Source organism: Petaurus breviceps, unplaced genomic scaffold, assembly GCF_028583685.1.
Source record: "Petaurus breviceps papuanus isolate PSGF00001 unplaced genomic scaffold, PetGlider_PUasm1.0 207, whole genome shotgun sequence".
Taxonomy (NCBI): Eukaryota; Metazoa; Chordata; class Mammalia; order Diprotodontia; family Petauridae; genus Petaurus; species Petaurus breviceps.
This window is the reverse complement of record NW_027185850.1, coordinates 32,793,319-32,817,175: the sequence shown is the minus strand read 5'-3', so window position 1 is coordinate 32,817,175 and position 23,857 is coordinate 32,793,319. Positions and strand designations below refer to the sequence as shown.

The window sequence follows — 23,857 nt, the reverse complement described above, 5'->3', positions numbered from 1 at the left end:
TTCTTCTTTCTAGGTTTCCGTGACATTACTCTCTCCTGGTTCTCCTCTTACCTGTCTGACCACTTTGTCTCCTTGGCTGTATCTTCCTTCAAGACTGGCCCACTGTGTTAGTCCCCTGTAGCTCTGTCCTAGGCTTTCTTTTCTCTCTCTGTCTTATTTTACTTGATGATCTCATCAACTCTAGTGATGAGAGCTCTTGAGCTTTCATGAGTTCATGAGTTCAGTTATTGTCTGTGCAATTTTCAGATCTGTTTATCTGACTTTACCACCTGCCGTTTGGACTTTAAACTGGTGTCCCATGAATATCTCAAAGTCAACTTGTCCAAAACTGAATTCTCTATCTTTGCTCTAAAATATTCCCCTCTTCCTAACTTTACTATCAGGGGTTCTACTATCTTCCCAGTCATCCAGGTTTGAAATCTAGGGGTCATCCTCAACTCCTTACCCTCATCTCTTTCCCACTCCCGTATCCAAACAGTTGCCAACTCCCTTCTGTTCTACCTTCACAAGATCTCTTATGTAAGATCCCTTCTCTCCTCCGACGCTGCCACTGTTCTGATGCAGGCCCTCTTCACCTCACACCTAGTCTGTTGCAATAGCTGTCTGGTTGGTCTCCTTGTCTCCCCTACTCCAATTCATCCTTCACTCAGCTGCCAAATTGATCTTCCTAAAGCAGAGGTCTGACCATGTCATGCTCTTCCCCTCTTATTCAATAAATTCCAATGACTATTAGCTCAAGGATTAAATGTGTACAATTCTCTGTTTGGCTTTCAGAGCCATCATAACCTAGCCCCTCTCTATTTTCACAGTCTTCTTATATTCTTTTACTATTTCTATTTGTGTATCACCTTATTTCCTTTCATGTATTCTGAGATCCAGTGACATCTCCTTCCTGTTCCTCATGCAAGATGCCTCATCTCCTGACTCTGGGCATTTTCTTTGTCTCACATTCCTGGAATTCCTTCCCTCCACCTCTGAGCCTTCCTTACTTCCAAGTCCCAGCTAACTCTTCTACTATTGGAAGTCTTTCCTAATCCTTCATTTACTATCTTCAATTTATGCTATATCTTGTTTGTATGTGACCATTGACAGCTTGTCTTCATTAGACTCTGAGCTTCTTGAGACCTGGAACTATTTTTTTTTTGCCTTTCTTTATATTTCTAGAATTTAGAACAGTGCCTGGCACATAGTAGGCACTTGCTACATGCTTGATCTGCTTATTTGACTATGAAATAAGAAGCATTCAAAACACTAGAAAAAATCATTTCAGAAGATGAGTCCCTGTAACTCCTTTTTTTTTCTGATCTAAGAATGACAAAAACGCTGCCTTTCTTCTGATGGAAAGTGATAGATTAATCATCAGCCTTCCCAGAGTGAAGTGGACTGAAGCAGCTTTGACCATGGCATCTAGGCTGCAAGAAGAATGCATAGCCTTTATTGTGGCAAATTTCTCCCAGATAATACAGAGTGAAAACTTTGCTCTTCTTTTACAGGTACTGTCACCTTCTCTTTCAGTTCCTGCCTTTTTTTTTTGCTGATTTTATTATGTAATATTTTAAAATAATATTTATAAACATAATTTCAATAAATTTAATGTTACCAACTTTAAATGCCTCCTCCTTTATCATTTTTCCCCACAATTGGGTATGTATGCTCTAGCTTTGAAGCTGCATATTATTTTTTATTTGTGTTATGGTATTTGTCATAATTTGCTCTATATATTAGTTAGTTGTGTACTTGCTTGATCTGCCCTTCTAGATTGTAAATTTGACAAGGTAGAAATCATGCTTTATTTATCTCTGTATACTTCATAGTTCCCAGGATAGTGTCTTTAATATATTAAATGTTTAATAATCCTTTGCTGAATTGTGTAGTAATGGGCAATTCTTTGTGCAGAGGAAAGGCTGCCTGGAGTGTCTCAACATGACCCAACGTTAAACTAACCTACTCTGCTTTACCAGTTGATGTGGTTCACACATTACCAACCAAAGTGTCTGAAAACAACATGGACACGATTCGGTGGTGATGGTGGTTTTTAACTAATAATGAAATTGTTTGCTCAGCAAAAATAACTATCTGACTATAGAGCCAAATCTTCATAGGGCTGTTTGCCCATGTAGCTTTACTAGATGACCGGTAGAAAAACATTTCTAAGATTATAAAAATTTCCATGTAAAACAGAGGACTTTCTAGGCTCTAATTAGGTAGAGTTAATAGGATTCTCATAACTTTTATGGTGATTTCATGGGGGAGAGGGGAAAAAAGGAATAAAGGATTTAACTTCTAGATTCATGTCACCAGAGTTATAATGAGTCTTCTACTTTTAGGTCAGCCTTCTCAAGCTTAATCGTAGCTTATAAATTGTAGGGAAAGCTAACCCATTGTACATTTTATTGTATGTGAATGCTTGTGTGCTTTTTTCCCATAGTCACAAGCAATGAGTAGCACAGCAGACCTGTTGGACAAAGTTCTTAAAGCAATTGAGAAAAACATCACCACTGAGAATAGCTGTTTACTTCTAATGGCTGTGGATACCCTGCTAAATGCCGAAAGTACAAAGGAAATGGTATTTATACAAATGTTATAATAAAAATATAACATTTATACAACTCCAAGATATTTTTAAGATTAATAATTTCAAGGAACTATAAATGAATCTGTAATGATAATTTGGAATTAGGCATTTTAAATGGTTTACTTTAAACAGTTTTTAACTACCAGTTTTCCTTTTGTTGAAATAGTAGATTTTTTAAACTACTAACATCCAACAGTGAGTGCCCCATTGGTTAATAAGACAGTGTCATATACTGTTGGTTAATAATATTTATCCCTATAACAATGTTACTAAATCAAATTTTCTGAGTATAAAATTTGTCCAAAATACTCTTGCAGATTTTGATTTTTGTGAGATAATATTTTTTTCTTTTTGGTGTTGATGTCTGGTTTTAAAACTTGAGTTCTTTGGTGATTTGGGGTAAAATACAAAAATTGAAATTATGCTGATGTTTTATATGCACTTATTATCTAATGTTAATTATTAAGTTACTTCAGGCTAGTGGTATTTTGTTCAGCAAGAGTGATAAAAATTTAATCAAATCTAATGCTGTTCCCTTGAGTATTTGACCTTGTAGTGACTTAGCCTATTATAAAACCCCATGGAAGATATTCCTAAAGAGGTCACTGGAGATTTAAAGCAGTGTTTCAGCTTTGACAGAAGAGATCTGGCTTAATACAGCACTACAGAATTGGAGTGCTGGACAGTAGTGTTTCATTAGGAACGTGTAGTCTACAATCTTAAAAATCTAAGTGATGACATCATTCATCTAGCTTAAGGAGTAAGTAGATTCTGAAAGGAATAATGACTGGTTGCTATGACAATGTGGCTCTCCCCAGCCGCTGATTTGTTGCTTGAACACAGGGTTTTACGTGCAAGATCCAGGCTCTGCGTGATAAGCTGTGGCTCTTCCTGGTTCAGTCTTTTTATGCTGTTCGTCACACAGAAAGCTGGAGTCTGATGAGACCAGATGATCAGCAGAAGATCCAAGCAGGTGTGTTAACTGTAGAATTCTTTATCTTTATTATGAGGGTTATTTTTTTGCCATACATTTTGAGAATTCTTAATAAGTACCAGGATTAGAGGTGGGGTGCTTCTGTTCTTTAAAGTATTAAGTTGCCATTTACAACTAGTGATAGTATGTTTAGTCAGCCTGGAAACTGATGAAGCAGTTTGGAGAGGATTTCTTTTGTTTTTCTAGAGCTTTAATTAGGCACACCTATAAAATGGATACAAGACTCCCTTCTATATACATCTGTTTCTGTCTTCTGTACATTAGTAAAATTGTTCCCATGTTATTTACATAAAACATTATTAATACAAATGAGTAATATGGGAAATTTTCATCTACATTCAGTTTACTGAATACACTTTCTCCTTTTTACATATTTTGTTACTAAAGCTTCCTCATTTCATAAAATCTATTTCATGTGAGTTGTGTGTAAATTAGGTGGATTTATTTCACAGCTGATAGGTTCAGTGATATTGTATGTGCTATTGCAGAATCTCTAATGAGCAACATCGTGGTCTCTGACATTTAACAGACACTACTTGACACATTAGAACCAAACTAAAAACATTTATTGCTCTGAATATTTCTTTGTTTCAAAAATGTTAAAGTAAAATGTTAAGGGTGTGGAACTGAAAATGGCTTCAGGACCATCTTTGTTAAAGCAGATGGTACAGAAAACATATTGCAATGTTCAGTAAGAATATTTACTTAGAAAGACATTTTGGATCATGTTATTTTGCTTTATATGAACAAACCATTTTATGAATTTTAACACATGACATCTGCACATAATAAAAAGTATTTATGATGATAGCTTTGATTCTTTAAATTCCTTAAGTACATGTTGGGTAAATGATCTAATCCATCTACCTTTTATTACTATGATGTGGGGGTATAAATACAATCTGATGGATGTGTAGTTTAAAATGTTCTGTCATTTCTTTTTTGCATTTAAAAATTTGGGAGAGTTTTTTCATGGTGTGCTTTTCTTTTTGAATTTATGTAGCACCTGTATTTGTCCATTAAAAATTCTATAGATTTTTTTTAAAAACCCTAGATCAGTCAGTGGTATAGGTGTCATTCAAAACTCTCTCCTGATTGGTAGCAAAGTTTTTGGGGGTGTTTGTTGTTTTGTTCTTTTAGAAAATTTCATGTCCCCAAGTTGAGATTTTTATAATGTTTTGCATTTTAATTATTTTAAAGCTATAGGAAAATCATTCAAAACTTTGAATGTCTAATTAGTAATAAAGATGGTTAATACATGAATCTTCCTATTTCCAAATACTAATTTATGAAAATATTAGTATTATAAAATGACCTGTCTTCAGTTTCATATCTGTTAAAATTTATAAGACCTTAGTAAGCTATGCAGAAATACTGCATTGGGTACCCCACCCCACAGCCCCCAGAAAGGGAAGAGGTTGGATAATCTTATGCATGCACTTCTCATAATCTCATTGAAGTATATTAATCTTTGGGAGTGATTTGTGTTAATATCTTTATGGGTATAAATGTAGAGTCATTTGCTCACCAAGGATCAATCCCTGCAATGCCCATTTTCAGGGTTCTGCTTTGTCCTATAGCATAGTTTCTGTGTAATGGAAGAGATTGCTATGTAGCTTCCTCTGTAAATTTAGCATACTTTTGTTGAATGTTTTAGTATAAGTCATATAATTTATGGAAACTATCTTTACATTATCTGAATAGATTTAAAAAAAATATCCAAAGGAATAGACTTCAGCCATATGATATTGATAATCTCGTCCAGTTATTTCTGTTTTCATCATGCCATTAGAATTTTTATTTGAAGAAATAAGTGCATGCTAGCCCCAAATATGATGTGTATGAATGTTTTGTTTATGGTAATACAAATGTTTGTTTAGATATCTTAACCTGTGTCATTAAATTGTGTACAGTTTTAAGAAATATATGTTGGGTTTACAGAGCTTTGCATTTTCTTGTCAAAGTTCCAACACTACTTTCCTCCAGCCTGCCCTAAATTCAGCATATATTTATAATTAATATGTCTTAACAAATTATTTTTAAATGAAGTTATTATAGATGCTTTTTAAAAAGATATATGCATTGTTACAAGCTGTCGAGTCTTTGAAATTAGAAAATTAATTGAAATTAATTATCTTAATTTTAAAATTTTAAGAATTTACTTTTGGTTTATAAATCTTTTGTATATGAGAATCAATTTTTCATCTCACTTAAGGACACATTCAAAGGTGATGTGAGCATAATGTTGCCATTAACTTAAAGGAATACTATGGGAACCAGAGCAAGACCATGCAGATTTTATTTTGAAGTTTGCAGGGAATTTTGAAGTGTGCTGTAATTGTTTTCAAGAACCCAAAATTATCTCCACCCAAACATGTCCTTCCTACCTGCTGCCTTCCTGCTTTCCTTTTATGAAAACAAATTTATTCCTAAAGAATTAAACTACTGTTTCTCTTGCAGCTGCATTTGATAAGGGTGATGATCGAAGACTTGGCAAAAAACCGATATTCAGTAGTTCTCAGGTAAATCTCTTCATCTTCATATGTCTAATAGAAAAAAATTCTCAACAATAATTTCAGATTTGGTTAAATATTGAAATAATGTATGTGTCAATTCTGTTCCTTCATTGTTAATGATTCTTTTTCACCGGATTTTTTTTGGCATTTTAAGTTGACATTTTACGTAGGAGGTTCCAAAAACCTTAGTGCAGTCCTTAAGTTTTAATAGCATATTTAGAAAGAATATGCTATTTTGTAGTACTTACTATCTCGTTGGCACGGGTGGTGGATGGTATGATACCTCTTCCATTTCCTTGAAAGCCCTATTGGCAACTAAGCATGTTGGAGGTGTACCAATAATTCAAATATTTGAATTGTAGATCTAATTCAGTCTTAAAATTTCCTAATTAACCTACTTCTTAAAGATACATCTTTCATTTGTTCCTCTTTTCCCTATGCTAAAGTATTTGAATTCCCATGCCCAAATGAAAATACATCCCAGAGTCCTGACAGAACTGGCAGATGTAAATGCCAAACCACTCTCACTGGTACCAGTAGAGGCCAGACCCAGTTGAGAGGCTGCAGGACTGTCAGTCCTGCCTCCCATCCCAGACTGCTTAGTATATCATCTTTATTTCATATTCATTTATCTCTATGCATGTCATTTCCCCTAGAATACAAACTAGATGGCAGGGATAGCTTCATTATTGTCTCTGTATGCCCAGATTTATACATAGTTGGTGCTTAATATATGCTCATTGAACGTATGAACACTGTATTTTTAAGCTAAATGGGCTAATAGTATTGCATCATCATAATGTAATTGTCATTTGTGTGAAATTCCATATGAATTGGATATATTTTGGATCTTGCTCAAGAATATTTCAGATTACATTGTAACAAAGGTTCACCTATAACATGGGGCTGGGCTCTGAAATTATTTGTAGTAAGATTTCACTGTGAAGTGCTTTGATTTTCTGAGCCAGCAGGCTACCCAGAAGCATAAGTTCATGGTCCAGTGAGAGCCCACCAAATCCATTGCCATGCAGTTTTCAATGTGACAGTGTTTTGGAACAGCTCGAAAGGTGTAACTGTACTATATCTAGGAGTGGGGAACCTGCGGCCTTGAGGTCACCCTCAAGGTCCTCAAGTGTAGCCCTTTGACTGACTCCATACTTCACAGAACAAATCCGATTAGTGAAAGGACTGCCCTTGAGGGCCACAGGTTCCGCACCACTGGATTTCAGTGATTAACTTTATGTATTTTAAAATAAGATTTGATCAGACAACCAAGATGATGGGTCATATATACTTGTATAAAGATGTTGGGGCGGTTTTGTCATTTCCTTCTCCAGTGGATTAAAGCAAACAGAGGTTAAGTAACTTGCCCAGTGTTGCACAGCTAATAAGTGTCTGAATGCAGATTTGAACTCAGGCCTTTTTGATTCCATACCTGAGTCTGGCTCTATCCATTGAGTCACCTACCTTTTTCCGTCACTTAAGAGTAGAAAGCAACAAATGCAGAGAGGCAAGCAACAAAGACTGATGTTCATAGATTACATTTTGTCCTTGGCTTGGATGGGGAGATTAGAATTAGAGTTCTCTCCTTCCCTCTTCTCCCTCCATCCTTTCTTTCCTTCCTTTCATCCTTCCCTTGTCTCTCTCTCTCTCTCTCTCTCTCTCTCTCTCTCTCTCTCTCTCTCTCTCTCTCTCTCTCTCTCGCTCTTCTCTCTCTTTTTCCTCCCTCTTCCTCTTATACTCTCCCATTCTCTCCTCTTTCCCTTCTTTCTCTCTTCTTCATTCGCCTTTCTTCATTTTATGAATGAGGAAACTGAGGCAGAGAAAGGTTAAGTGACTTGTTCAGTCACTCAGACAAACGTCCTGGGTTTTTATGCCTCCACATGTCGTGTTCTGTGCAGTACAGACTGGCAAAGCCTTCGGGATGCAAAGATGCACTCCAGTATGAGGCATCAGAGGACTTTAGTGAATGACACTCTAGTTATGATTCTGTATTTAAAAATGACAGTACCATCTCTGTAGAAAACAGGAAAGAAGTGATAGGAGCACAGAAGCATATAAGATATTATTGCTCCTTTTTTATCTTTTTAATGTGTGTACTTTTATTTAAACTGCTCTTTAAGTCAGTGTACAGATAAAGTTCCTCCCATCCTCCAAGTACTGGCACCAATTTCATAAAACTCACAGGGAAACTATAAAGTCTTCATTCACATCTATGTTGGGGACAGAAAGGGGAATTTAGGGAGCCATTCATTATGACCCTGACAATTTAGGAAAACAAAGGAACAAGTATTAAGGCAGAAAAGACAAAAAGTTTTTTTTTTTTTTTAGGATTACATAACTTATGTGTAAAGCAATTCTAGTACCTTCCCCCCTTACGGATTTTTGTTATGTATATTGCTGTTATTTTAACAAAATTTTTATATATGCATATATGCACATATGTAAATTCAGAATACTTTGGTATACATAATTTAATGTAGTTTTGTTCACTTAAATGTTTTTATTGATGGTTACTTTCATAATAAAAAAAAGTTTTAAAACACAGAAAATTGGCACAAAGCAGGGGAGGGGGTTGGGAACAACAGCCAAATACTGAATAATAAATTAATCACACAAGATGTAGAATTAGGCAAAATATTTTTGGATATAGCCAATGTGGACATTTGTTTTGCTTGACTATGCATGTTTTCTACAAAGGGCAATGTTTCTTTCCTTTTTCATTGGGAGCAGGGAAAATAGGAGAGAGAGAAATAAATGCTTATTAATAGAAAAAATTAAATTAAAAAATTAAAACTACCAACAAACCAGCTAACTGTCCCAATCCTAGCAGAAGAGAATACAACTCAGTGACCATCAAGCTCATGGAGAGGCCCACAAAAGGTTATTTGTACACTGAGAGAGTCAAACTGCTGTGGTGAAAAGAGCCTTCAACTTGGTCTAAGAAGGCCTAAATTCAGCTTCAATCCCTTTTACTTGGCAGCTGTCAGTAGGCAAGATGCTTCATCTCTGAGCCATGCTTTCGTTGTCTGAAAAAAAAAAAATGGCACCAGTCCTGCTTGTACTAACTACATCAGGAATGTGTAATGCAGGGATAGAGTGCTGTGGAGGGCTTTGGAAATTGTAAAGCACCAGTGCACATAGAAGAATCTTCGCTATTTCAGTGTCTCTGTAATCTGAGGTGACTTGGAGTAGTACAGAGCAAACTAGCTTTGAAGTCAAAAGACCCAGATACAGATCCCACCCAATGCTTAACTGTGTGACTTTGGGCAGGTTACTTCATCTCAGTTTTCTCACCTATAAAATAAGGAGGTTGAACGCAATGAGGGCCTTTATGGGTCTAGAGCCTATGACTGCATCATTGTGGGCTCTTCCCCAATGATACAGATCACAAACCATCCAGGCTCTTTCATCCTATGTGACTACTGGCCGTGTCCATTCAAATATTCTCTCTGAGACTACATACAGTCAGTAATAGTAGGGATTTCAGTCTAATTCTCCTGATATTGTATGTACACTAGTGTATGTATACCAGTGCTGTACCTCAGTTATCATTCATTCCTGCCATCTCCCTTTCTAACATCTCTAACAACATCTTTCACATAGTTTCACTTTTATAGTTCTTGGTGGGTAGCGTATCACAGCCTTCCCAGGCTCACCAAGTGTCTTTTCTGTTAACCTTTGGGTGACCCGCAACTTCAAATCCTTGGAGATGTAGACTATTCCGTGACTTGCAGACACATTTGGCTAATTATAAGGGGTAGCTCTGTGATAGACTATTGCGATACTTCAAGCCCACGTTTTCTTCTTCGCTTTTTTACACACATTGCTCCTACTTCAGAGGATCACAGATTTAGCGCTAGAAGGGACCTTAAAACCTACTCACACACACACTTTACAGAGGAGCCTGAGGCACAGAGAAGTTAAGTGCCTTCCCCAGGCTCAGGCAGCTGGCAGCTTCTGGGGGGTCTGAAGCCAAGTATTCTTTACCCCAAGTTCACTGGACCAACCATGCCACACTGCCTCCAATGTCAAGCCAAACAAGTCCAGTCTTTCTTCCATGTACTTGTGACCCTTTCCAGTGATATATGGCCTACTATAGACTGTGAAAAGCCAATTTCAGTATGAACAGACATCTACTATCAAAGTATACTCTACGATAACTATTTTTGGTGCCTTTGCCAAGATGGTATAACAAACTCCAGTAAACTGGGCATCATAAACAAGTTTCTTACAGTAGAGCATTAATTCAGAGCATAATAAATGAAAACAAAAATCTGAAGTAAATAAAGTACTCTACTCTATCAACACTACTTTTTAAGTGCCAGGAATTCATAGTGAGGTACAGAACCAAATTAAGTGTTGATAATTACACTTCATTGATAAACTGGAAAATCTGCATAGGTGGCAATAATGTTGGAATGAGACAATGACAAAAATGAGCAGAAGTAGCCTGAGATAATAGAGAGAGCCACCGACTCATTTATTCTCAGGGAATCCCAACAAGCCTCACTAAATCAAGAGGGTCCCTTTTTCTTGCTAAGGCTGACCTGCCAACCCTGTGATCTTGATCCAAGCCCTTCCTGCCCGCAGCTTATCTCTTAACTGTTCCTTCTTTTTCTCTCATCTTCAATTTTTCCATAACTACTAGCATCTTTCTCTCCATCTATACACTTGCCTGCATATGTCCCATTCTTTAAAACAACCAAAACCTTTGACTTGATCTTACCATCCTCTCAAGCCATTTTCTTTTATCTCGTCTTCTTTTCATGGTTAAACTTTCAGAAAGGGTTTTCTATACTCATTGTTTTCTACTTTTTCTTGTCCTCATCACTTTTTTTTAGCTTTTTAAAAAATATATTTATTTACTTTTAGTTTACAACATTCAGTTCCACAGTACCTTGAGTTTCAGATTTTCTCCTCCTTCTTCTCCCCCTTCCCCCCCATGGCGGCATGCAATAAAATATAGGATCTACAGATACCTTCACATTAAACATTAAGCAATGGAGTGAACAGTGAGAAAAAAGAAACAAAACACAAAAAGAGAACAAGTAGTTTGCTTCAATCTGCATTCAAACTCTCTAGTTCTTTCTCTGGATGTGGATGTCTCTTTCTATCATGAGGCTTTTGGAATTGTCTTCTAACCTTGTATTGCTGAGAGGAGCCCAGTCTATCCAAGTTAGTCGTCACACATACATTGTGTCTGTAATTGTGTACAAAGTTCTCCTGGTTCTGCTCTCCTCACTCAGCATCAGTTTAGATAAATCTCTCCAACTTATTATGAAGTTTGTCTGCTCCTCATTTCTTATAGTACAGTAGTATTCAATTATATTCATATACCACAACTTGTTCAGCCATTCCCCAATTGATGGGCATCCCCTTGATTTCCAATTCTTTGCCACCACAAAAAGAGCCGCTATAAATATTTTTGTACATACAGGTCCTTTTCCCACTTCTGTGATCTCTTTGGGATCCAGCCCTAGAAGTGGTATTGCTGGGTCAAAACTTCATCACTTCTCAATCCCTCTCAACCTAGCTACTACCCCACCATTCTACCAGAACATCACCACACAAACTACCTTCTCCAAAGTCACCAACAATTTCTTAACTGCTAATTCCAAAGGCCTTTTTTTCTCAGTCCTCGTTTTACCGGACGTCTGTTGACCATCCCCTTCACCAAATCATTCTCTCCTCCCTTTTAGGTTAGTTCTCCTACCTTTCTCTGCATTCTCTTCTGTTGGATCATCATTCATCTCTCACCCCTGAGTTTTGGTACCTGTTGAAACTTTTTCTGAGCCCTCTCCTCCCTTCCACTCTCCTCTCTTCCTCTATACTTTCTTCACTTGAACCACATACACACCCACTTATTACTCAGCAAGCAGCTAACTAAAACTATTTCTTTACCACATGTTTATGAGACCAGAAAATAGTCATAATTGTTATGATGAATAACGGTTTTTACTGTTACTCATTACTGTGAGTAATATTTCTTTTTTGGTCCAGATCTGTGATTTCATCAATATATAGGAAAATCCTGGAAACTCTGTCCCTCTTACAGATCTGAGCTAGCATCTCAGAGAGCTGTCTGGGGCACTGAGAGGTTTGGTCACTTGTCTATGGTTTTGCTGAGATGACATATCAGAAGCAAGACATAAGCCAGGTCTTCTGTCAGCTCTTCCATGCTTCCTCTAATAAGCGGTGACTAGGGTGATGGTAATCACAAAATGGTAGAGCTAGAAGAGACATTGAAGACCATCTTGTTCGACTTCATTTATCTGCACATGAAGAAAGCAAATCTCAGAGGGGACGTGCCTTGTTGCTAGTTAGTGGTGGAGCTAGGTCTCAAACCTAGCTCTGATGTACAGTGCTGCTTTTATTCTGTGTCTTTGCCTCTGTAAAACAAATGGTAGGCATCTTACCTTGTTTTGCACTAAAGTTTTTTCCTACACTCTGATATCTTCCTTTACTGAATGTATTTACCAGTGTTCACTCACTTTATATTTTTGCATTCATTTTTTTGGTCTGAGAACACTCTAAATCAGTTCTTAAGCGTGAAGGAATGTATAATTTTATATACCTAAATTGAAGATCTAAGTAAAAACTGTAGAATACCATTAAACTACACTTAGCTAAGTTTAAGGTAAACTTAACCAAGGGAGGAAAAAGTATTATGTGTTTTATTACAAATCAAAGTACATTTTAATATGTTATTTTTATATGACCTTCAGAATAACTTAGGAAAATCTACCAGCCTTACAAAATTTTAATCCGTTTATCTGTTCTATGACTATGCTAAGCAGAACTGCATAAAACAAGTGAAGGTGCCCAACTGTTTCCCATTTCTGTATTTATTTTCCCCTCATTTTACATCCTTCAGAACTTACTGTTTTATTTGACCTGTGATTTAGGGAACTCTTAGAGAGAAACTCCTTCTTACTGATACAGATTAATAGCTGTTCTGCAACTTCTTCTCTCAGAAGGTTGCCTGAGGTATGAAATCAAGTATCTTGCCCAGGGCCACACCACCAGTGTTATATTTCAGAGGCACATAACTGACTCCAAGCCAATTCTCTATTTACTACACCATTTCATGCTATAGCTTATAGGAGCTCAATGTACTATTCTTCCTCTTTAGTAGTATTTGCATTATATAAGAAGACTGCCAAAAATGGATAGTTCTTAACTCAAAAGAAATGTTTCTCTTTAATGGTAGAATTCGGGCATAATTGGGGGAGAGGTTTTTAAGCAAGGACCTTCCCTTATATTACACCTGCTTAAAAATGTCTTCATGATCCATGCAAGCACCTTTGACCTTTCTTCTTTAGTTATGTACCCTACCTTAGTCTCCTGAAGTAGATAAGCATATACCTTTTTAAAAAAAATTTTTAATTAGACTTTTATTGGTCTTTTGTTTTTATATTGTCTTTATTTCCCTCTTCATACTTCCTTTCTCCCTTCTGTTATAAAATCTCTCCTTTATAACAAAGAACAAAAGAAAAAAAAGATGAAGGAAAAAATTTCAGTGAAAACAATCAGCACATTGAAAAAAAATCTAATATGCAATCTTACACACCCATAGGCCTTTGAAAAGTAAACAAGAGGGGCAGCTAGGTGACACAGTGAATAGAGGATCGTCTCTGAAGTCAGGAGGACCTGAATTCAAATCTAGCCTCAGACACTTAACACATACCAGCTGTGTGACCTTGGGCAAGTCACTTAACCCCAACTGCCCTGCCTTCCTCCCCTCAAAAAAAACAAACAAACAGAAAAGAAAAGTAGGTGAGGGAAGTATATTCTCATATCTCTTTTTTGAAGTCAGGCTTTGTCTTTATAATTTTGCAAATTTGGTTTTATTGTTTTGCAGTGTTTTTTTTTTCTTTTATATTGTTGTAGTTATTACATGTTGTTTTCCTGGTTCTGCTTACTTTACTCTATATCAGTTTGTATAGATCTTTCCATGTTTCTCTATTAATCACATTCATCATTTCTTACAGCACAGTAATATTCCATTACATTCATGCCCCAGTCAGTGGAAATCTTTGTTTCAGTCAGTTGATAAACATTAAATTCCTATTGTGTGCCAGGCACTGTGTTACACACTAAACACAGAAAGGCAGAAGACATTCCCTTCCCTCAAAGAGTTCAGAGTTTAGTGGGGAGAAAGCACGTAAATAAATACATGCAGATAAGTTGTATATAGGACACACTGCAGATCATCAGAGAGAAGGCACTAGAATTAAGGGGGATGGAACAGGCTTCCTGTAGAAGGTGGTGTTTTAGCTGGGACTTGGAGGAAGCCATGAGGCGGAGAAGAGGGACGTGAGCATTTCAGTCTTGGGGCACAACCAGTGACAATGCTTAGAGCGGAGAGATGGAGTGTCTTGTTCATGTGATAGCGAGTAGACCAGTGTTACTGGGTTGAAGAGTAAATAGGAATTATAATGTTTAAGAAGACTGAGATGGTTGGGGAACAACAGGTCATGAATGGCTTTAAATACCAGAGGATTTTATATTGGAAGTACTGACCTAAGTATTTTGGTATATATGGGGCCTTTTTGTCATTGACCTTCTTGAATTATATGCCTAGTCAGTGGGATTTCTGGGTCAAGGGGTATCGACATTTTAGTCCCTTTATTTGCATAATTCTACATTGCTTTACATAATGTTTGTACCCATTCATAACTTCTCTGATAATACATTAGTACAGATCTTTCAACAAATTCTCCAACATCAGCTGTTCCCATCATTTACTATCTTTACCATTTTGCCATATATGAGTTGAAACGTCAGGATTGTTTTGATTTCTCTTATTTGTGATTTAGAACGTTCTTTTATGTAATTTTTAGTAGTTTCCAATTTTCTGAGAACTGTTCATTTATATCCTTTGACTACTTTACCTATTGTGGAATGGTGAATATGCATTTCTTAAATAATATTTTAACCTGAACTAAAAATAATGTGAAATAAACTTTTATTCATTCCTGTGATTTAGATGTCCTTAAAAAATCAGAATTCATGTTGGAAGCAGTCCATAATTATAACATGAATTTTCCTCATTTTTCTCTTCTTTGAAAGACTCAGTATTGAGTCTTTCTCAATGTATATATACTAAACTAGTGTGTGTGTGTGTGTATAGTATATATATAGTATATACTAAACTAGTATATGCTAGTTTAGAACAGACAGATTGCTATATAATAAGGAACTAAAAATGGTACATGTTCTTTTATATCACTCTTTTCTCTTCTTTCCAGCAAAATAGATCCATTTCAGACTCTAGTGATATAAAAAACAGATCTTGGAGAGGAAAAGACAAGAAAGATTCCTGTAGTTACCCCTCCACGGATCAAGAGAAAATGAAATCTGATGGGCTAGGTGCTTCTGGACATGCATCAAGTACAAACAGAAATACTGTGAATAAATCTTCAAAGCATGATGATTTAAAGGGAAGAGACAGTAAAAAAGCAGTGTCTAAGATTACAAAAGATATTAAAACTGGGGAAAAGGTTCCTTCTGGAAAGCCTAGAGCTATTATAAAGCCCAAAATAGAAAATAATGATAACACTAAGACTGATATGTTTGCTCGACAAGATACTGAGCGCTCTTCCTCCTCAAGTGGCCAGAAAAATTCAGTAAGTGGAAAAGGAGTAAAAACCCAGGAAGGAAAAGGGGCAGGAGCTCGGCCAAAAACCCTCACTGGAAACTCCAACACATCAGCTAAAGCAAAGCCTCTGAAGAAAACCACTGGGAAGGATGCTTCCAGCTCAGGCCCTGTAGGCACTCTCAGCAAGTCTTCCAGTTCAAGTGTGGAATTACAAAGTCCCAGCAACTGCCCAGATGAACCAAAGGAACGTGCATCTATAAAGGAAGAGAAGCCTTCTGACAGTAAACCATCTCCTTGTAATTCTCCTCAAGGAAGCCAAGCAACGAGAGGCCACTTAGAGACTTCCAAAGGTTCTGGTGCAGGTAGGTAAAGGCTTCCTTCATTGTTTAATAGTTTCTGTTGAAATTTCTAGAAAAAGTGAACCTGAATGATCTTTATTTGGTTTTAAGAGCTATGGGGAAAAAATCCATTAAGCTAAGAGTCTCAAGATGTGGGATCTAATCCAGACTAATTAGCAGTCTGATTTTGGGCACTTCCCCTCATCTGTCTAAAACTCTTGTTACGTCATCTGTAAAACTGAGCGGGTTAAACAAGATCGGGTTGAACTTGAAGGTCTTTCAGCTCTAAATCTATGTCCTGTGATCCTAAATTTTGTTTAGAATTATGGCCAGTTAATTTGGCCAATATATAATTGCTATACACTTAACACATTTTATCTTATAACTCACTTTGCTTAATTTATTACAGTGAAATCCCGGCCTGTTTTAAGAAATACTGAAGGAGCTTCCAATAAAAAAAAGATTAATGAACATGAGACTCACATAAGTAATAGGTAGGTCTGCATTCACACTTAATATAAGCATGTTAGTTTTAAATTCTCCTCTAAAAGCTAATCATAATCTGACTACTGTGTATATCAGGGATTCTTTATCTTTTTTGAGTTCTGGACCTTTCACATAATGCACATACCCCCAACAATCTGGTGAAACCTATGAATCTCGAACTCCTTCTGGAAATAATGTTTTCCATTCATAAAGAAAAATATAAAATTGCAAAAGAAACAAATTATTTTGGAACACAGTTATCAAATTTTTTTAAAAAACAAGTTTACAAACCCCAGGTTAAGAACCCTGGTTTAGATATTGTCAAAAATTTGCATTTTTGTAGAAAGATAATATTTAGAAGAAATGGCAATTCGGTGGGGAAAAGTTATATTTAAGTTGGTGGTACTTATAAATGATTGCTTTATCTTCATTCTAAAACTGACAGTATATGAAACTGGATTTTTTTATCTGCCTTTCTGAAAGGAAGTAAACTATAGGTTGAATGATTTATAATTTATTGATAAAAATATATTTTATGCATATATATATATATTTTGGAGGTCATATTTTGGCTTTCGAATCTAATACATGTTTTCTTTTTTTTTTTTCTTATTAGTACAACCAAGAAGGTTATTGGCAAGGGGTCTAGCGATCATATCTCCCAAGCAGTTTTGAAGAAGAGAGGACATAGTAGTTCTGCAGGCCTACAACGAGCAAAGAGTGCCCCATCTAGTCTTACCAAAACCCAAGGTAAAGAAAAAAGGCTCTGAAAATGAGCTGTTTTATTACTCTCCCTGCTCAACTCTAATTTGGAACTTGAGTGTAGTAGGCAGCCAAAGTACCATAGAAAACTTTCTAATTTGCTTTTCTCCATTGAATTAACACACTCTTTCTTATTTACCCTCTAGACTATAAGTATATAAGGGCATTTATACTTTATGCTTCTTAGCACAGTGTTTGCATTTAGATAAGGGACAGGGAGATGGTTGAGTTTCTCTTTTTTCTTCTTTTTTTTTTGGTCTTATTTTTTATAAATTAGATGAAATAATCATTAAAAATCTCCAACTTACTCTCTATTTCAGGTCCTTGTTTTCAGCCCATGTTTGTTTGCGAAAGCTTCATTGATACTTATAAGCATTTCAGCAAAATCAATGCTTAAATTAATGGTATAACTAAGAAATCTGTATTGTATAAGAGAGAATTTGTCTTGAATCTGCAGTGTGTGCCAGTTTACAATTCTCTGTTTTAGAAAAGTGACTAAGAATCAAATGCAGCATCTAATTTCTAAAGAATTATTCTTTTAGGATTAGACATTTATGTAGATGAGAGCAACTTATAAAGTCCAAAGTATAGGAATTTGAATTAAATTATAATGGAGATGGAGATTGTCATTTGGGTCCCAATAATAGCTTAAAATTAAATTAGACATTTAAAATGCTAAACTACCTCTTTGAAGAACTTGAATATCCAAATTAAAATTTGTTGAAATTAAGGGAAAAGGGGATTTAACTTTCATTTTTAATGGGTTCCCAAAATTTAATTTATCCCACCTTCATCATTTTCCATTAATATTTCAGCATACATTGTCTTAATGTATTAATGAACCTGATGAGAGCTACTTTGAAATTGGGAATTAGCTTCCAAGAGCAAAGTAGTTGATATTTTTTCAACAGGTGAATAAAATGAAGTGAGTTTGTATTCCACAAGTTATTGATGGAAAAGGAAAAAAATGATTTTTTAGGAGATTAAAACCCTGTTTTCTCCTATTTAGGAGTAGTTCTGCCTTTATTCAGTCTAGTTACTTGTGTGAAGTAATTTAAGACTAAATGTATTTTATTCTTTGTTTGAAAGATGTATTGTATTTTTAAACTTTTTCTTTGCTAGGATCCCAAGGAGATTCACCAAGTTCATTAAAATCTACAGCCTCTCTAAAACATTCTGAAGAAAATGTGACACAGTTAAATCATTCTACACCAACAGTTAAGAAAAAAGCCACAAAGCAAGGACATGCATCTTTGGCAAAAGCCAATGTAAAAACGATGACCAAAATTCAGGTGCCCTCCAAGAAAGGTGAAACTGTCAACAATAAAGACCAGAAACAGAAAACCATTTCTGGGCAATCTACAGTAAAGTGTCAGTCTTCTTCCCAAAGGCCTTCAAGAAGTGAATCACCTGTGACTCCAAAGAACACACATCATGATGGATCAAAAAATTGGGGCCAGAAAACTGAACCTGTTGGGTTCCAAGCAAATGATAATAACAAAACCAAACAAAAGCAACGAAGACAACCAATTAATCCTGTGTTGGAGACCAACGGTGTAGACGTGTGTCCATCATCAAGTCTACCCGATCCACAAAAGCCATTAAATTATGAAGAAAATGATAAATCTGCACTAGAATCTGAATTGTCACTCCCTCCTATGAGCATTCAGATTGTTCCTAAATTTAATGAAACAGTAAAAAATGAAGTAAAATCCAAACAGATTCCTAAGGATAAACATGATACAAAATATCCTGGTGATGGAGAAATAAATAACTATGATGTACCAAGGCACAGTACTGATGGGAGTGGTGATGCAGAGTCAGCATTTTATAGCAGCACTAATCTACAATCCATGACTTCAAGTCCAAATCCAACCCAGCAGTATGAAATGATTGGTAACTTGGTGGATAAGAACCATTTAGACTCAGCAGATGGAAAGCACTTGTTGTCAGAGAGGGATAGCTGTCCAGGACAAAAGGACACAAATACATCAGATGTTACAAGTGGGAAAGATACTTCAGCTAGGCTTTCTGAAAGGATAAATGCTCATTTTGATCCTGTACAAAATAAAAGAAAATCTGCTATTTTTGAGGAAGAGCTGACCACTACTAGTGAATTGCCTGATGAATATTTTGTGAAACAAGATGAGCATGTTACAAACAAATCAGATGTCTCTGACAAATGTTCATTGAATCAGTCACCAGAAAGAAACTCTCCTAGAGATGTGAACCCAACAGAAACACCAGAGAGTCATGAAAATCCGGAAACTCCTTTTGCGGGTCATTGGAATTTAAGTACAGGTATTATGCACCAGAGGGAGAGTCCTGAATCTGACACTGGTAGTGCAGCCACCTCATCTGATGACATAAAGCCTAGATCAGAAGATTATGATGCCGGAGGGTCTCAGGATGATGATGGGTCAAATGAAAGAGGGATTTCTAAATGTAGCACTACGTTATGTCATGATTTTCTTGGGAGAAGTAGCAGTGATACCAGCACTCCTGAGGAATTAAAAATATATGATAGTAGTTTAAGGATAGAAGTAAAAGTGAAAAAGCATAGTAATTCCGATATTTTCCAAGTTAATTCAACAAGTGATGATGAAATTCCTAGGAAAAGGCCTGAAAGTTTGTCTCGTCAAGGAGTGGCAGTTGACCTTCCTCAGGAGAAAGAACATCTTCCACGAGGAGGTGTTTCATTTACTCAGGAAACAGACCAGGTTTCTTCCTCAGCAGATGAAACAGAAGATGAAAGATCTGAAGCTGAAAATGTTGCAGAAAAATTTCCTTTATCTGACCCAGCTCCTCAGCAGTTCCAAGGAATTGTCAATTTGGCTTTTGAAGATGCAGCTGACAATGAAAGCCAAGAGTTTCCTGCAACCAAAAATTTTAAAAGGTCAGTTTTACTTTCCGTGGATGAATGTGAGGAATTGGGATCTGATGATGGGGAAGTTCATACCCCACTTCACCACTCTACCAATTCTCTGACTCCTGAAGTTTTTGATAGTCTTTCTCATGAACATCATGGAAAAACTTCATATTCCAGATACTCGTTAGAAATTGAAGATAGTTTTTTAGAGTGCAAACAACATGGAAAAAGTGACAAATTAGAAAAAAATGGGAGCCCTCTCTTGGATCCTAATGGATTTGAATCTGCAGCAAGAGATAAACAGGGTACTTCAGCTACAGGGAAAAATCATGCAGTGGATGTGCTGAGCAAAGCAGATGAGCCTTGTGTCCCAGAAGACAAAAATGTCAGTGCTAGGAGTGAAGAGGACAGTGAAGTACAGCAGTGCATCAGACTTTACGATGGTGAAATAAAATCTCAAGAAAGACCCTGTCATTTGGCACTTCATCAAAAAGGACCCGATTCAGACACACCAAAGACCAACAACTCTGCCTGGTCTGTGGACTCCCGTCGGAGCCAAGTTCTGACTCAGGAAGGTCAAGTGAGAGAAATCTGCCATGCATCTACTGAAAATGCTAATGCTGCTCTCACTGCAGGTAATGTACAGAAATAGAAACACTAAATCCTTCAGAAAACTTAAATTAACAGTCAGATTTTAAAGTTGTCTGGCATTGAGGCCTCCATTTTAGCAAGGTAGAATAATTGCTTGCCAACTAACTCAAATTTAAATGAAACTTAAAGTTCTTTTAAATCTGAACCAGCTAGTTTGTTTCTTTACTGCTTCTCTGGAATATTAATGAAAAATAATTTACTCTTTAGTAAAATTTTTTGATAGTTATTAGAGCCATTCTATTAAGAGATTTTATGCGAAGGAGTAAGAGCTCAATTTCCTGTAATATATTTATTTTCTGTCTAATTTAACAGGCATTATTGACTATCAGTAGAAATTTTGGTATACATGAAGTGTGCTTATTGAACTATGCCAATGTATATCTAAGAGGGATGTGCAATAACTATAGTAACAATGTACCAAGAGCATTGACCTATTTTAACAACTATATTCATTATTGTAGCAATTTATATAAATTTTACAGAGATTAAGACTAGGATCACTATGATTCTATTCTAAAATTTTCCAATAAAAAATAAATTTCCTAAAAGAGATTATATTTAGAAGCAATGATCACATATGAAAGAGCTTTGTCTTGTTTCATATGGTTGGATAAGTTCTTGTCTAGTTGGTTTTTTTGCCTTTGTCTTCATTATTATAGTAATTCAAATTAGTGACCCATGTTTAAAATATGCAATAGCTACCTACTAGCTCTTGTATATTCAGAACTAACGAAATGCTAACCAGCACATTCAGCAAAACCATAACAAGCGATCAGGTGATCTCCAGGTTGGACTTTTTTGTTTGTTTGTTTGTCCTTGCCTGCAGCTTCTCTTGCATGTGCAATAGATGAATAAGCCTTGGGATGGAATGCTTTTGTTTCTTCTCTTTGAAACTGATTTACCTTAAAAGTCATCATTAAATTACCATGTCTTTTTTTCTCTTTACGTTGTTATTGTAGAGAATTAGATGCCCGTGTGCATTCTGTGTTTGTGTTTGTATGATTTATGTTATTTTCTGTATCAGAAGTTTTCTAATTACAGTATGGAGATTTATTGTGAATTGCCAGTGGTGATTATGCTGCTTAAACTTCACATATAAACAACATCCTTTGTTTTTGTTTTTGTTTTTACGTAAAAAACAAATTCTTCAAATTTTTGTCAATTTTGTATAAACTTTTTTTTTGTTCTATTACTTTGTTGGATTGTCACTGTTACATTGAGTTAATATTGATCTACAAAACCCTGAGGGGGCAGCCAACATGTGCAGCTTTTACATTGTGTAGTCTTATGAATTATTTCAGGAGACATAGATGATTGTGACACATTGGCACAAACCTGCATGTATGAACATCGGCCTTCAAAAACCCTTTCTCCAATCTATGAGATGGATGTTGTAGAAGCTTTTGAGCAGAAAATGGATTCAGAAACACATTTCACAGACATGGGTTATGAAGATGACCAACACTTTGCAGAGCAAGATTGGACTCTTCTAAAGCAGTTGCTGTCTGAGCAGGATTCAAACCTCAATATAAAAAACTCTGTTCCTGAAGACCTAAATTTAGCACAGTATCTGATCAATCAGACATTGCTTCTAGCACGAGACAGTTCAAAGCCTCAGGGTAAAGCACATGTGGACACTTTGAGCAGATGGAGTGAGATCACATCTCCACTTGATGATTCTTCAGCAAGCTTCACTATGACAAGTTTTTCTTCTGAAGATTGTTCTTCTCCCCAAGGAGAATGGACAATTCTTGAACTAGAAACTCAGCACTAAAGAGGTTAAAAATTTTGGAAAATTTTGAACTTCTTTACCCCTTATTTTTTATGCTTATATCCATATGATAACTGCATTAGCCAAAGGCAGACAACCCTGGGTATGGAGAGCTTTCTAGGCTTTTCAGTTTACCTAGGTAAATGTAATTCCTTTGTCAATGAGATATAGTCACAGGGGCGGGGCGGGAAAATTTCAAAGCTTCAACAAGCGGTTTTTCTAAATATCTTGAGCATGTTGCTATGGTTCTTTGAGAAATTAGGAGACTTGTAAAAAAATTTTTGTTTCATTTTTCCTTTCCCAGCTGGTCATTGGTTCACTTATCCTTTAATACTCAAGATGTGAATGCACAATAGCAGAGCACTCCCATTTCTTTTTGCTCTGCATATGGTAACATGGTCATTTTCAACAATAAAAGATTCACTGTGCTTGTGTCAGTTCATCTGCACTTCATCTATGCTTATAACACTCAAACTGTGAAAAGCTAAGTGCCAGATTAGGGTGGCATTGAGAGTAAGTCAATGCTGAACATCAGGAAGCCCTACCCTAGCTTTCCTAAAAAGTGATATTGGAAAAATAATGATGTTAACTCACCTAAGACCACTAACACTTTCTGTTAGATGAGAGAAGTGGCAAATAATGTAAATCAAGGTTGGGGGGAGGGAAGCAGATATTTAAAATTCCCCTGCCTCACTTCTCCTACTTATGAAAAATGAGAAATTCCATCTTCCGTATCTGAACAAATGTTCAATTCCTTTTTTGTTTACTTCATGAGAGAAATCTCTTGGAACAATATATTCGGGATGGATGTCAACCCCAGGGTAAGTAATGAGAGATTTCTGGGGGTTCTTTGGGGTGGTTTCCATTCCAAAAGTTTTTCTTTTCTTGGTGATTGTTTTCTTTGTATGGCTCTAGTTCCTAGTTCCTTTTTTCTGCATTTGATTACCATTCCCTCTATAATTAGGGTTGAAGATGAAACTTTATTCTGTATTCTACCCCTGAATAAGTATTTACACAGTTAGCTGTGACTCACCCTTAGATTGACACAAAATATACCTAAACGCATTAGATTGGTTCTAATAGCCTACCCCTCAATTTAGCAACCTCAAACCTAACCACTGTGGAAGAGTTCACATCTTATGTGTCCTCATTGCTTGAAATGGCTTTACCTTCAAGATTTGAGCTCTGAAATTTTGTGAAGTTAGTTGTCATATAACAAACTGAGCCCTTCCTGAGACACAGCAATACTTTTATACATCTCTGACTGCCTGTCTCCGTCTCTTCAGTGCCT

General features: G+C 36.2%; 1 protein-coding gene across 4 annotated transcripts in view; it reads left to right on the top strand.

The window, feature by feature from the left end:
- LOC138165087 (BTB/POZ domain-containing protein 8-like) overlaps nt 1-23,003 on the top strand; it is a 121,072-nt gene extending 98,069 nt beyond the window's left edge. For all 4 annotated transcript variants that reach the window (XM_069093234.1, XM_069093231.1, XM_069093232.1 and 1 more), the window contains 9 exons: nt 1,311-1,493; nt 2,429-2,566; nt 3,419-3,548; nt 6,030-6,091; nt 15,340-16,051; nt 16,437-16,521; nt 17,130-17,263; nt 18,398-20,779; nt 22,097-23,003. In XM_069093234.1, the coding sequence (XP_068949335.1) occupies nt 1,311-1,493; nt 2,429-2,566; nt 3,419-3,548; nt 6,030-6,091; nt 15,340-16,051; nt 16,437-16,521; nt 17,130-17,263; nt 18,398-20,779; nt 22,097-22,569 (4,299 nt within the window). In that variant the 3' untranslated portion in view covers nt 22,570-23,003. The remainder of the gene's footprint in view (nt 1-1,310; nt 1,494-2,428; nt 2,567-3,418; nt 3,549-6,029; nt 6,092-15,339; nt 16,052-16,436; nt 16,522-17,129; nt 17,264-18,397; nt 20,780-22,096) is intronic.
- The last annotated feature ends 854 nt before the right edge of the window (nt 23,004-23,857 follow it).